Source organism: Octopus bimaculoides, chromosome 5 (assembly GCF_001194135.2).
Source record: "Octopus bimaculoides isolate UCB-OBI-ISO-001 chromosome 5, ASM119413v2, whole genome shotgun sequence".
NCBI classification, from domain to species: Eukaryota; Metazoa; Mollusca; class Cephalopoda; order Octopoda; family Octopodidae; genus Octopus; species Octopus bimaculoides.
Window position 1 is genome coordinate 72,093,552 of NC_068985.1, and position 13,223 is coordinate 72,106,774.

At 34.7% G+C, this 13,223-nt stretch overlaps 1 protein-coding gene across 6 annotated transcripts in view; it reads left to right on the forward strand.

Moving 5' to 3' along the window:
- The window catches only part of LOC106876215 (roundabout homolog 1), a 336,558-nt gene that overhangs the window by 45,848 nt on the left and 277,487 nt on the right, over nucleotides 1-13,223 (forward strand). For all 6 annotated transcript variants that reach the window (XM_014924686.2, XM_014924677.2, XM_052967770.1 and 3 more), the window contains exon 5: nucleotides 8,524-8,683. In XM_014924686.2, the coding sequence (XP_014780172.1) occupies nucleotides 8,524-8,683 (160 nt within the window). The remainder of the gene's footprint in view (nucleotides 1-8,523; nucleotides 8,684-13,223) is intronic.

Consider the following 13,223-nt stretch of genomic DNA (forward strand, 5'->3'; position numbering starts at 1 on the left):
TGTTTATTTTTACGTTTCTTGATTTATTATTAGTGTTGCTTAATGTTTTGCTAAAAGTGCTGTTACTTTTCAGATGTCACCAGAAAAAGATAATTAAAATTCATTAAAGTGACAGATTTATCAGACTTTCAAAGAGGTCAAATTGCCGGTGCTCCTATGGCAGGTACTAGTGTAATGAAAACAGCCAATATGTTTGGTGTAACAAGAAGTACTGTCTTGAAAGTAATGAGAGCTTTTGAGAAAGAAGGGAAAACCTCCTCGTCGAAACAAAACTCCGGAAGAAAACCAAAACTTTCAGATAGGGACCGTCAGACTCTTACACAAATTGTTAGAATGGGTCACAAAAGTACAGCTCCCGAAATTACTGCAGAGTTTAATGACCACCTCAAGAACCCACTTGTCACAAAAACTGTTCACCAGGAGCTACACAAGGCCAGATTTCATGGGAGGACTGCAATCAGAAAACCACTACTTTCAAACACAAATGTTGCAAAGCGTTTAGAGTAAAAACCTACAGAATTGGACCCTAGAGCAGTGGAAGAATGTTTTTTTCTCGGACAAGTCATACTTTACCTTATTTCCAACCACTGGCCAAGTATACTTGTGGAGACAGCCAAAAGAAGCATTTGACCTAGACTGACTTCTTCTAACTGTTAAACATGGATGAGGATCTGTGATGATCTGGTCGGCTATATCTAGGAAATTCGCCGGCACAATGGTTTCCGGTCATGGCAGAATTAATAGTCAAGACTATTTCAGCATTTTATTTGATCAAATTTATGCTATGGTTGTGGAACTGTTTCTGGAGGGAAACGCAATCTTTCAGGATGATAATGCACCAATTCGCATAGCTAAAGTTGTTACTGAGTGACACAAGTAACATTCTAGTGAAGTCGAACATCTTATCTGGCCACTACAGTCACCAGATTTCAATATTATTGAACATTTATGGTGTATTTTAGAAAAAAAGGTAAGGAGTCGATATCCTCCACCATCATCACTACAAAAACTTTTTCTCCATTCTTCCGCTAAGGAAGAATGGAGAAAAATTTCTTTGGAAACAATTCAAAAATGAGCTTTGAGAAGAGACAAGCAAAAGCATGTCTTGTGTTTAGGAAGGAAGTGGAGGAAAGAAAGATAAATAGCCGTTAGTCATGTGTGAGCAACGAGAAAGTCAAAGAAGAAGAGTGAGAGAGAGGGAGGAACGGTGAAGGTGGGAGAGACAAATAGAAAGGAAGAAGAACAAGGAAAGGAAATAGAATAGAGTTAGGTTGTAGAGTGCGCATCGGAATTATTAAGATAATACTTACTTGGAATGGATACATGGCATTCGATCATATAATAATATAAATAATATATATATATATGCATAGGAAAATTTAAAAAATAATAAAAATAATAAATAATAAGGCAGAATGCTAAACTGAAAGCATATTTTAATATAGATGTGCGTAAGGAGGATTAAAAAGGATTTATAACCGGCTTTCATTGCATGGCAAATTTTCAAGAAGAGAGGAAATGAAAATGTTTTTTACAAAAATATTTAAAAAAATAAAAATAAATATACCAATACATTATATTGTCTTTGAGTTTTTAAAGTTCAATGGTAATCCATGTAGATAATTGTGATTTAGATTAGGATGCAGAGAATTAAGAATCGTGTTGTGTTTAAAAAAGGCTGAGAGTTTATGTGTTAAACAGGAAGTGTTGTGTCAAAACAGGAAGTGTGTGTAAGGGAAGACAATTCTGTGGGTTTTATACTCTTTAGTTGGAGTTCTGAACTCTTTGTCAACAGGAAGTTTATGTGTGTTCTTAGAGAAACAATAAGTGTATTTATATGTATTTCAATGGGTATATCTATCTATCTATCTATCTATATATATATATATATATGTAATACAACGCGAAGCAATGGAATTGCAAACATCCCAAAATAATTTGTTTTGTATCTGTGTGCATTCTCATTCAATGGCTGATCTCAAATAAGCAACTGTTGCAGGTTTCATAGAGTAGACTTTGTCTTTTAGGTATCCCCATAAAAACAAGTCTAATGGTTTGAGGTCTGGGGAACATGGAGAGTATTCAACGTAACCCCTCATCCAATCCACCTATTTGGCTAGATCTTGTCATGGAAGGCTCTAACATTGCAATGGTAGTGTGGGAGTACCCTATCTTTTCTGAAAATAAAGCTACTCATCTTCAAAATCTTCTTTAATGCTTAGCATGACAGACTGTTGCAGCAAGTTCAAGTAAACGGGACCAGTCACAATAGCGTCAAAAAGAATGGTCCAGTTAATCCTCTTGATGATGTAACTTCTGGTAAATTAGCATGTTGTTCCACCATAACATGCAGATTTACAGGTCCCCAGTAGGTGCCATTGTAGCAGTTAATTAAACCGTTTAATTTGAATGTAGCCTCATCACTCCACACAATCTTTATTGGAAAGTGTACATCTACACATCATGCCTAAAACCACTCACAATACTGCACTCTTCGATCTGGATGATCATCATTAATAGAATGGACTAATCTTGGAATGTAACTTTTTCATTGACAATGCTTCAAAATGCATTGGACAGATGATTTTGAAATACCTACCTCACGACTTGCTTGACAGATTTTGTTGGACTTTGGTGATACATTTCCAGCACTCCTTCTTGCTTTGTTGGGGTTGTCGATGTTTGTGGTCTTCCAGAATGCTTCTTGTGAACATTCTGAACAGTTCCATTGGCCTCAAACTTATCTCTAATTCGAGTGATTTTAAGTCGCATTGGTGGATCTGTTTGAAACCTCCTGTCTTTGCACTTCAACTGCTTTTTCACACTTCCAGTGGCAGTTCAGAATGAATTTCCTTCGTTCAAAGTTTAGTCTGATTGCCATCATTAATTCCAATAATGGGTTTAATCTGGGAAGAAAAAGCATCAATTGAGTTATCAGCTGCTAAAGTATGTATACAGTTTTTGGTACACCCTGTGTATATATGTATATATATATATATATATATGCACATATATATACATATACACATATATGTATTATATTATATATATATATATATATATATATATATTATATATATATAGACCTACATATATACACACACACACATATATATATATGCAGACACACTCATACACATCGTTGCTCAGTACTTATTTCCATTTTTTTTTTATTACGTGTGCCACAAATATATGGATACATCTATAGACATGTGTGTCTGTGTTTACATTTATTATGTGTTTGTGTGTAGAATTCCTACACTTTCAATTCCCGTGCCACCTGACTAATGGATGTTCAGCTGGGCTGTAAATTAAATTTAGTTTTAAAACCTCTTAGTGACTAGTGTCACTAACTTTATAGGCTGTTTTTCACCAGCTGTGTGGTTTTTCAACTTTAAAGCTTTTGCTCTTTTGTTAATTAAGCTTCTGCTGTAGTAAAATGTGTGTTTGCCTATGTATATGAACGTGTGTGTTAGAGTAAGTGTGTGTGCTTGTGTACATCTACATATCTATATTCCTATATTTACCTATCTATCTATTTATCCACCTCTCTTTCTCCCTCTCTTTTTCTCTCCCTCCCTCTCTCTCTTCATGCGTGTGTGTGTGTGTCATCATTTTCATTTATCATTTGTTTTCCATTCTGGATGTATATGTGTATATATATATATATATATGTGTGGGGGGGGGATATATGTGTGTGTGTGTGTGTGTGTGTGGATATATGTGTGTGTGTGTGTGTGTGTGTGTGTGTATGGATATATGTATATATGTGTATACATATATATCTATATTTATGTGTGTGTGTGTACATATTTAGTCATGTTTATATTTTCTTCTACATATGGCTGATTATATGTATGTGTGAATAAGTGCATGTATGCATAAATGCAGATACACACACCAATATATGTCATGCGCCCTCTGTATGGAGTTTCCTTTCATTGAATTTGTTTGAAGTTTCTTCCTTCATGTTTACCAGAAATTTTAGATTTCTCTATTAATTACAAACTGACACACATCTCAACACTTACATATATACAGCATAAACTCCTACACACACATACACACACACACACTCATGCTATCATACATTAATATGTATAGTCAAATCATGGAATGAATATATATATTTGCACACATTTCAATGCAATATCATATATGTTTATATACACTAACATCACTTTTCACAAACCAATGATGGCTATTTGACCTGCTAGAAATAGTAGCCCTTTTTTATTTTGTTACATTCTACTATTTAAAAATGAAAAAAAAAGAAGAAATGTCACATTACTCAATGTTCTCCTTGATACACAATGTTTTAAGAAAAACAAGATAGAATTCCTTTGGTATGATTGGAATATTTTTGGTATGTCTGCTTATTCAGGATTGATCTGCAGTCAAACTACAAGAACAACATCCATATCATGAACATCCATTAACACGCTCATGTGTATGTGTGTGTACAAACACATCACGTGATCACATGACTGACCAGCCTATCAGATGTTGTTACACATCGCTGGTCACAGTACATTTTGTGCTGTTTTAGCCTTCAAATGACACCACCCTGCTGGTTAGGTCAGCAAGCCAATAAAAACACATAATGTGTAAAAATAATAGTAAGTGGATCCTCTGCTAGTTTTAACAATGTGTATTCTAGTTGTCTGATGTACTGAACTACCAACTCATTGTATTAAAGTGCTGGTTGTTAAGTATTCCACAGATTCAGACACCCTTAATGCCGTTCTCAGGCAGAAGCATTGTGATAGAGTTGGCCCTTTGAATTATATGTACAGTATATTCAACTCGCTTCCACACCGTTTCTCTCTGCTTGGGTTATTCCAAAGCTTTGGCAGAAGACATTTACCCAAAATAATAATCGGTGAGATCAAACTCTAAATCATGTGATTGCAAAAGAAGCTACTCAACCCCTTACACACTCATATGCTTATATATACATACACTTATATCAGGGTGTTGGATCACCAACATTTAATGATGAAGCAACTGCATTGCCTGCTCTGAAATGAATCTATAAATGGTGAGCATTTGTCAGATGTGTGTGTATTCCTAATGTAATTCTCAGGCAAAATTAATTAGACACAGTGTATGACAAGGCTGTACTCTTTGAATTAAGAGGCACAATCTGCCCTTCAGGCTTTTATTCAATTTCCAGTTGCACTCACTAAATATGTGTTGACCCAATGTTGTAGAATATGACATTTTCCCAAAATGCCATGCAGTGGGATTGAAACCAGAACTTTGTTGTTGCAAAGTGAACGTTCTAATCATTCACTTATATTGTACCTATATATATATATATATATATTTATATGCATGTATGTAAATACAAACAAATGATATCTAACCATGTCACATGATCATGTGACTGACCAACCTATCAGATGTTGTTACACATCACTGATCATAATGTGCTTTGCATCATTTTAGCCATCAAATAACAACACCCTGCTGGCAAGGTGAGCAGGCCAACAAATCGCACTCATTGAAGATGGACTGAAGCAATCTGAAATGAAGTGTTTTGCTCATGAACATAACACATCATTTGGTCTGTGAATTGAACCCACAATCTAGCCATCATGAATGCAACAACCTAATCACTAGGCCACGTACCATCATTTAACCTTGTAGAATTATACAATCTAACCGTGTATAAAACCAAAATGCATAAAAATACTCAGATCTGTACTTAAATATTTAACTGAATCACAAGCATACACCCTCACTCTCTCTTTCAAAATATTTATTGCCATTCATTCTCCTCTGGTCACCCTTACACATTTCTCCTTCAGTAATAACTTATGAGGGTGGTGAGCTGGCAGAAACGTTAGCACACCAGGCGAAATGCTTTGTGGTATTTCGTCTGTCTTTATGTTCTGAGTTCAAATTCCACCAAGGTCGACTTTGCCTTTTATCCTTTCGGGGTTGATAAATTATGTACCAGTTGCGTACTGGAGCCGATCTAATTGAGTGGCCCCCTCCCCCCAAATTTCAGGTCTTGTGCCTTGAGTAGAAATGAATAACAACTAATGACGGCAGGTGAGCTGGCAGAATTGTTAGCATGTCGAGCGAAATGCTTAGCAGTATTTCATCTGTCTTTATGTTCTGAGTTCAAATTCGCTGAGGTCGACTTTGCCTTTCATCCTTTCGGGGGCGATTAAATAAGTACCAGTTACGCACTGGAGGGTGGGGGTTCAATGTAATCAACTCAATCCCTTTGTCTGTCCTTGTTTGTTCCCTCTATCTTTAGCCCCTTATGTGCAATAAAGAAATATATAATAACTAATGCACATTGCACTAACAAGGGGAAACTATGGTTGCACAGCCTCCAAGAAATAGCAGCTAAATCTCTATTACATCACATTCTATCATTGTTTGGATTATATAGTCCAGGGTAGAGTGTTCTGGAAAAATAAATGGGATGGTCATGGCTGAAACACTTCTCATCTTATCAAGGCTCTATTTGATCAAGATCAACACAGAGCTAAGCAACAAGAAAATTTGTGGTATATCATACCCACATTCAATTCATTTCATTGTCAGCCTCAACCAACAACTTCTGCAGGCAAAGTTTGATTTAGTCTTCAAGTAACTCCTGCAGTTTCTGCTTAGAGCAATGCATATCTGATGTTTTTATTTCACCTAGATTCCAGGAGATCATAAAACAATTTTATGTCTTTTATATCATGTTCCTCCCCTTCCACCATTATTAGAACCATCATTTATCATCACCACCATCATCATCACCATCACTGTCATAATCTTCATTCCCTTCTTCCTCCATGTCATCTTTGTCAGTAATATTATCCTCAAAAATATTCATTTATATTACTTCATATCAATAAACTATAAATTGTTTTAACTGGAGAAATCATTAGTTACTGATTGATGATCAGAATGTGTGTGGAGGAGTGTTGTGAAAATGCCATAACTAGGTGGATGGGGTGGGAGCAGTCACCTGATAACCCCCCCCCCTCTTGCATATTTTTGTTTTTGGAAGTTGTTTTTTTTCTTCATGTTTTCTTTATTTTATCTTGCTTCAGGTTCTTGGTGCTACAATTGATATAAAGCTTGTTTTAGCCCTGGTTCATCCCTGATCAGGCACACTTTTGGTCAAAGAGGAGCTGTCTATGTCCAATCTTTTATTTTGACTGATTGACAAAGATTCACTCATTAATATGCTACAGTCACTAGATCACACTACTTCTGCTATACAGTGGCCCCTCTAAACTAGCTAGCTGCTTACTTTCAAAGCCTTACTGCCACCCATGGTCCTCACAGTACTTCAATGCTCAAACACTATATTAACCCTTTAGCATTTAAACCGGCCATATCTGGCCCAAATACACTATCTGCTTCATGTCCAAACTGGCTGTAACTGACCTCTGGTACCTACCCCACAATGTTGCTCTGAAAACACATAATCACATCTTTGAAATCTTGAAGCTATGAGATAATGTAGGATTAATTCAAACATTGTGAATTAATGAATGTATTTAACAAAGTAATCTGAATACTGTATGGTGAAATATTTTCTTGGTAACAATCTTCTTGACCTACATCTTTTTTACGAGCATCAAAAATTAAGATTTATAGGAGTTCAAAATGAATGTCAACTGCCTTGATTTTATCAGTTTGGGAGGATCATCAAAGGTGTTCATAATCACTACTCCTCATCCTTCACTGATGATGGTCTCTGTTGTTGCTTCACTCTTATACTCTCTCTTATTCAATAGTTTTTGGTTTTGCATTATTTGTTTGGTTAAATTATACTGTGTAACACGATTTTTGTCCTAGGGTAGCAACTGTTATTTCGTATCTGCTTACCTCTAGAAAGTATGAAAAATGGCTAATATTTCCTTCAAACTTTGCTTTTGTGACATTTATTCAAACCTCAAAGAATCCCTCTCAACACATGGCTCAGATGCTCCCCCACTGATCCTGCTCATGACCAGAGATGCACATATTGTCAGCCACTAAGAGTCAAGCTCAATTGGTTAAGGTCAAACAACTGACAAGCAAATCTGTGGTACTGAGTTGAATATTTGCTATAATGATATTTCTACTTCAGCAACTCAGTGCTGAATCTGTGTGAAATGTAATGGAAAATAGTTCGGTTTTGAAACATTGATGTCAGTGTCACAAAAGCAAAGTTTGAAGGGAATAGTTGTTTCCTTTGATTTCTAGATTAGAAACAAATAGGAAATAACACTTATTGGCCAAAGACAAAAGAAAATTTTTTAAATGTGTTACCCAATGTTACTGTTATTTTTGATATTATTTTGCTGGTGGTGTTTTCTTGTTTTAGTTAGAACCACAAAGGTTCTGTGATGCCCTGCAGCCAATTTTAGTTTTTGTCACCAACCTTTGACATCAAGGTTTTATTCTCTTTCTGCAATTTTCTGATTGAAATAAAATAATTAAATTTAATCATAGCAGAAAATTTGTAATACAAATCTCAACATATGACTAATAGTTTTCTCTCCTTCTCTTCTTTTATAGGATCTTATGTTTCCAAATCGAGATTTAGGCCGATTTTCAGTGGATGTAAATGGAACATTACATATTCGACAAGTGCGTTTTGAAGATGCTGGCGAGTATACATGTCATGCATATAATGCAGCTGGCAGCAAAGATAAGAAAGTTCACATTACAGTTCGAGGCAAGTACAAAATTTTATGCATCTATCAGTATACACATGTGTGTGTGTGTGTACATGTATTCATATGTGATGGCTGTCCATTCATGTCTGTGGAAAGCTATCATTGGCTATTAAAAGAATCCTACTTTGACTGCATCCCTGTAATCTCACTAGCCTCTTACAAGTCTTTTGGCAGACATCTTACACATACACAAACACACAAAAACACACATATGATACATGTGTCTGTGTTGTATTCATACACATATTCTATTTTCATTTAGTTATCCTAGGAGAAGAATTGCAGTGTTAAGAATTCTTCTTCGTGGAACAATGAAGTTAACAGAGCAGTATTTGCACTCAGTTTTCACAAATATAAAGGATGTCCACATGTATGTGTGTGTGTGTGTGTGGTGTAATGGACATACTGCTGATGAATAAGATGTAGGTGAATGAGGTGATTGAGTGCACTTAGTATATAACATGACATGCTGTTGAGAGGATTCAAGGTTTAAGTGACAATGAAGGGATATATATAAAACGTTGCATTAATCCATGAACAGATTTGGAATTACATTACAAATGTTGTATGAAGTGTTAAATCATTATGTGGCAGGTGTTGAGACATTGAGCTTAAAACCCAATCTCCAACCTTAAACTTGGTTGTTATCATAATCAAGAATTGAATCTGAGTAATCTGAGCAATAATTTTTCAATTTGAAAAGTGAAATTGTTTAACTCATAGTAATTGGAATGTTAATGAAGTTTAAATGAGAAAAAATTGCTATTCTAAAGAACAATTTTAAAAATTCAAAAGTAATTATCAGTGTATAACTAACAGGAAATTGTATAATTAAAACATTTCAAAAGACTTGTAATTTGAACTTAGAATCCTATAAATATTCAAATTTAGTTTGATTTTAAATCTACCTAAAGCAAAGTGGTTTATAAATTCTTCTTGTTTCGGTCAATCTACTTTCTAAAAAAAAGTTTAAAACTTTGCCTTATTTTTCAGTTTTAGTGAATAATTATTCAGTTTTTAAGATTTTTATTTGCCTTATCTAATAAGGTATTAATTAACTAGCATGACATCAGAAACTATGTAAATTTTCATGTCACTACTAATAAACAATCTTTTAAGTAATAAGAATTATACATTTCTTTATGTCTAAATAGGAATTCAAGTTTTAACTCCTATGCTAACATATCTTTTGTCTCTCTTTTAATTTTTACTTGTTTCAATCATTTCACTGTAGCCATGCTGGGGCACCATCTTGATGGTTTTTTAGTCATACAAATTGGCCCTGGAACTTATTTTTAAAAGCCTAGTAGTTATTTTATTGGTCTCTTTTGCTGGACCACTAAGTTACAGGGACTTACACCAATACCAGTGATCAAGCGATGGTGGGGAACAAATACATACACAATGGCACACACTCACATATATATATATATATATATATATATATATGACAGGCTTCTTTCAGTTTTCATCTACCAAATCCACTCACAACGTTTTGGTTAGCCCAAGGATATAGTAGAAGACACTTGCTCAAGGGGCCACACAGTGGGACTGATCCAAAAACTGTGTAGTTGGGAAACAAGCTCCTTATCACACAGCCATGGTTGCACCTATGTGTCAGATTCTTGAAAAATATGTATGTAAATAATTCAGTTTAAGAATTATTTTCAGAGGATGATCTGGCAGTATTTACTAAGCCTAATATTGTTGTTTTCTAGAACATACTTCAAAATATCTTGTTGATGTCTTTACAATAGGTTTCCATTGTACTTATTCTGAAATACGTGTGATAGAGATTTTTTTTCAGAAATTAAAACTGTATGACTCAGCTTCTCACTTCACTCCTGTTCAATACTTCAGTTCACTAAACTGATAAGAATAGGAACCTGATCATTATGGGATATTAGAATATTACCTGTGATTAGTTGTATCCTATCCTGGTATATTTATCGCTCTTCTACTGAATATAACCATGAAACCATATTAGCCTTATAATCTAGGAGATATTTATGGTTGTAATGTAGTTGAGGTTAATCTCATACAAAATGTGTGGCTTTGCAAGGAAGTTAGAAATTATTGCTGCAAGCTGACTGAATCATTAGAGCATCAGGAAAAATGCCTTGCAGTATTTCTTCTGTCTTTTTGCATTTTGAGTTCAAATATATCTTAATTGGTTTTCCTCTTTTCAAGGTTGCTTTGATACATTTTTCTATGGCAAGTCTCACTTTGATTTCTTTGTACTATCTGTAGTTGTGTTTCCATTTGTTTATCATTTGCAGTATATAACTTGAGACTTTCCAGATACAAGAGATGTTGATTGTTTTGCTATAGAAGTTGTATTTATATTCTGTTCTGTTTAACATGTCAATTAAAGGTATTAATGCTAGATAGAAAAATAGTGGAGAGAGGGAGTTTCCTAAGAATGTTTCTCTTCTAATTGGGTATGGGTTTAGTTTTTATAATTCCCCCCCCCTTTTTTTTTGTCTGTAACTTCAGAACTGCTTGTCATTTCTAGGCTTGTTACCTTACTCGTGGTTATTGTTTCTATGTCTGGTAAATACTGTCAAAATGCTCTGTTCAGACTTTTCTTTTCCCTTTGGCAGTTTTCAGTTATGGCTTTATTGATCAATAATTGATGTTCAGAACCAAATGAGCCTTTGCAGCATTCTTCTGTTCTTCTGGAAATAGGTTCTTCCAGATATCTGTGTGTGCTTGTGCACACACACACATACACACACTCACTCACTGTCTCTCTCACACACACACACACACACACACACACACACACACACACACTCTCACTCACTGTCTCTCTCTCACACACACACACAGCTATTATTGTAGTTAAGGCTTCATAAGTTGTTGAGAAACATGTTATGAATCTGTAGTTTCATGGGTTTGTGGTTTCTGTAGATTTGGGGATTAAGATGGCATTTCCTTTTATGAGCCATTCAGATGTCTCTGGTTCTGTCAGTACCTCATTAGATTTCTCTGCCAATATTATTTGTGTTTCTGTTAAATATTTTAACCATAAATTGGTGACCTTGTCATATCTTGGTGCCTTCCATTTGTTTATTGTTTGCAGTACCTGGGTTAAGTGCTGTGTTTTGTTTTGTTGAATATTTTCCAGGGCGATTCCTTCATAGCCCATACTCCTTCCCAAAATTCTCCTCTTGCTGTTGGTGTTGCATTGACTTCTCTTTTATTTTTTCAAGTTCTTTGTAGAATTATTTTGCAGTGGAGTTGAACTGCTTTTAATTTTTGAATTACACTCAGTCCGAGAGTATGATAATCATGATTTCCTCCTTCAGAATTTCCAATTTTTAGATCTACTTCATATTCCTTTTCATTTATATTATCATTTGTGTGGTTCTGATTTAGTACTTTTGGGTCATTTTTGTGCAGTCCTAAGGTATGGGTTTGCCATGTTTTGTTCTTTGCATTGTTTTGTGCTGCTCATGTTAGTTCTATCTTCATATTTTACATTCTCAGTACTTATATCTTTGATAGGTATTCTGTGATGATTAAATGCATGTTTGTAATGTATTCTTTCTTATAAATGTGCTTTCAATTTCTGATATTTTTTCATTCTGAGAATGTATTTTCTTAAGCTAGGTACTTTGTTGGAGTTCAGCAATTTATTCAGATCTGGGTTATTTTACTTCCAAACTTGAATGGAATATACTATTGTATTTTTGCTTTGATGGTGGCTAACCACTGGCAAATAAACATATAGGAATAGAAACATATTCTTCTTGTGTCTATCTATATTCCTTTTTTCAGTTTTATTTGAAAGAGTGGTTGGCGTTAGAAAGGGCATCCAGCTGTAGAAACTCTGCCAAATCAGATTGGAGCCTGGTGTAGCCATCTGGTTTCGCCAGTCAAATCGTCCAACCCATGCTAGCATGGAAAGTGGACGTTAAACGATGATGATGAGGAGTAACATTTGGCCCTATATTTAAATTGTCATCATTTTTGTAAGGAACTTTGTCATTATTTTCGTAGAGAACTGCTTCACTTATTTCTGGTGTTGGAGAGTTTTGTATACATAATTCTTGGTACTTTCTGTGTAATATGTTCAAAGTATGCACTTTCCAATTATTATCTATGGGCTGAATGATACAGCTATTATTATTTTTCATTTCTTGAGTTTGCTGGTGGAAGGTGGAGGCACTCTGTTGTTGATAGGAGTTGTAATTCTGGTGATCATGTTTACACATGCTGTGAAAATGTTGGATATTGTAAACATTTATAATGTGTGACAAACAGATATAAATTTTTATGAGTATTACATAATCAGTTTTGTTCCAACATTTCACAATTGTTTTTATGGCTTCCTTTGTTTTTCCTTTTTTTTTCTCTCTGATATCATTGGGTAATTTTTGTAGCAATATTTTAGCATTTTTCATGTTACATGTCACCTGGTGTATTATTATTATTATTATTATCATTATTATTATTATTATTTATTATTATCATCATCATCATTAGTGAAATGGAAGAATTGTTAAGTATCCGATAAAATACCCTGCAGAATTT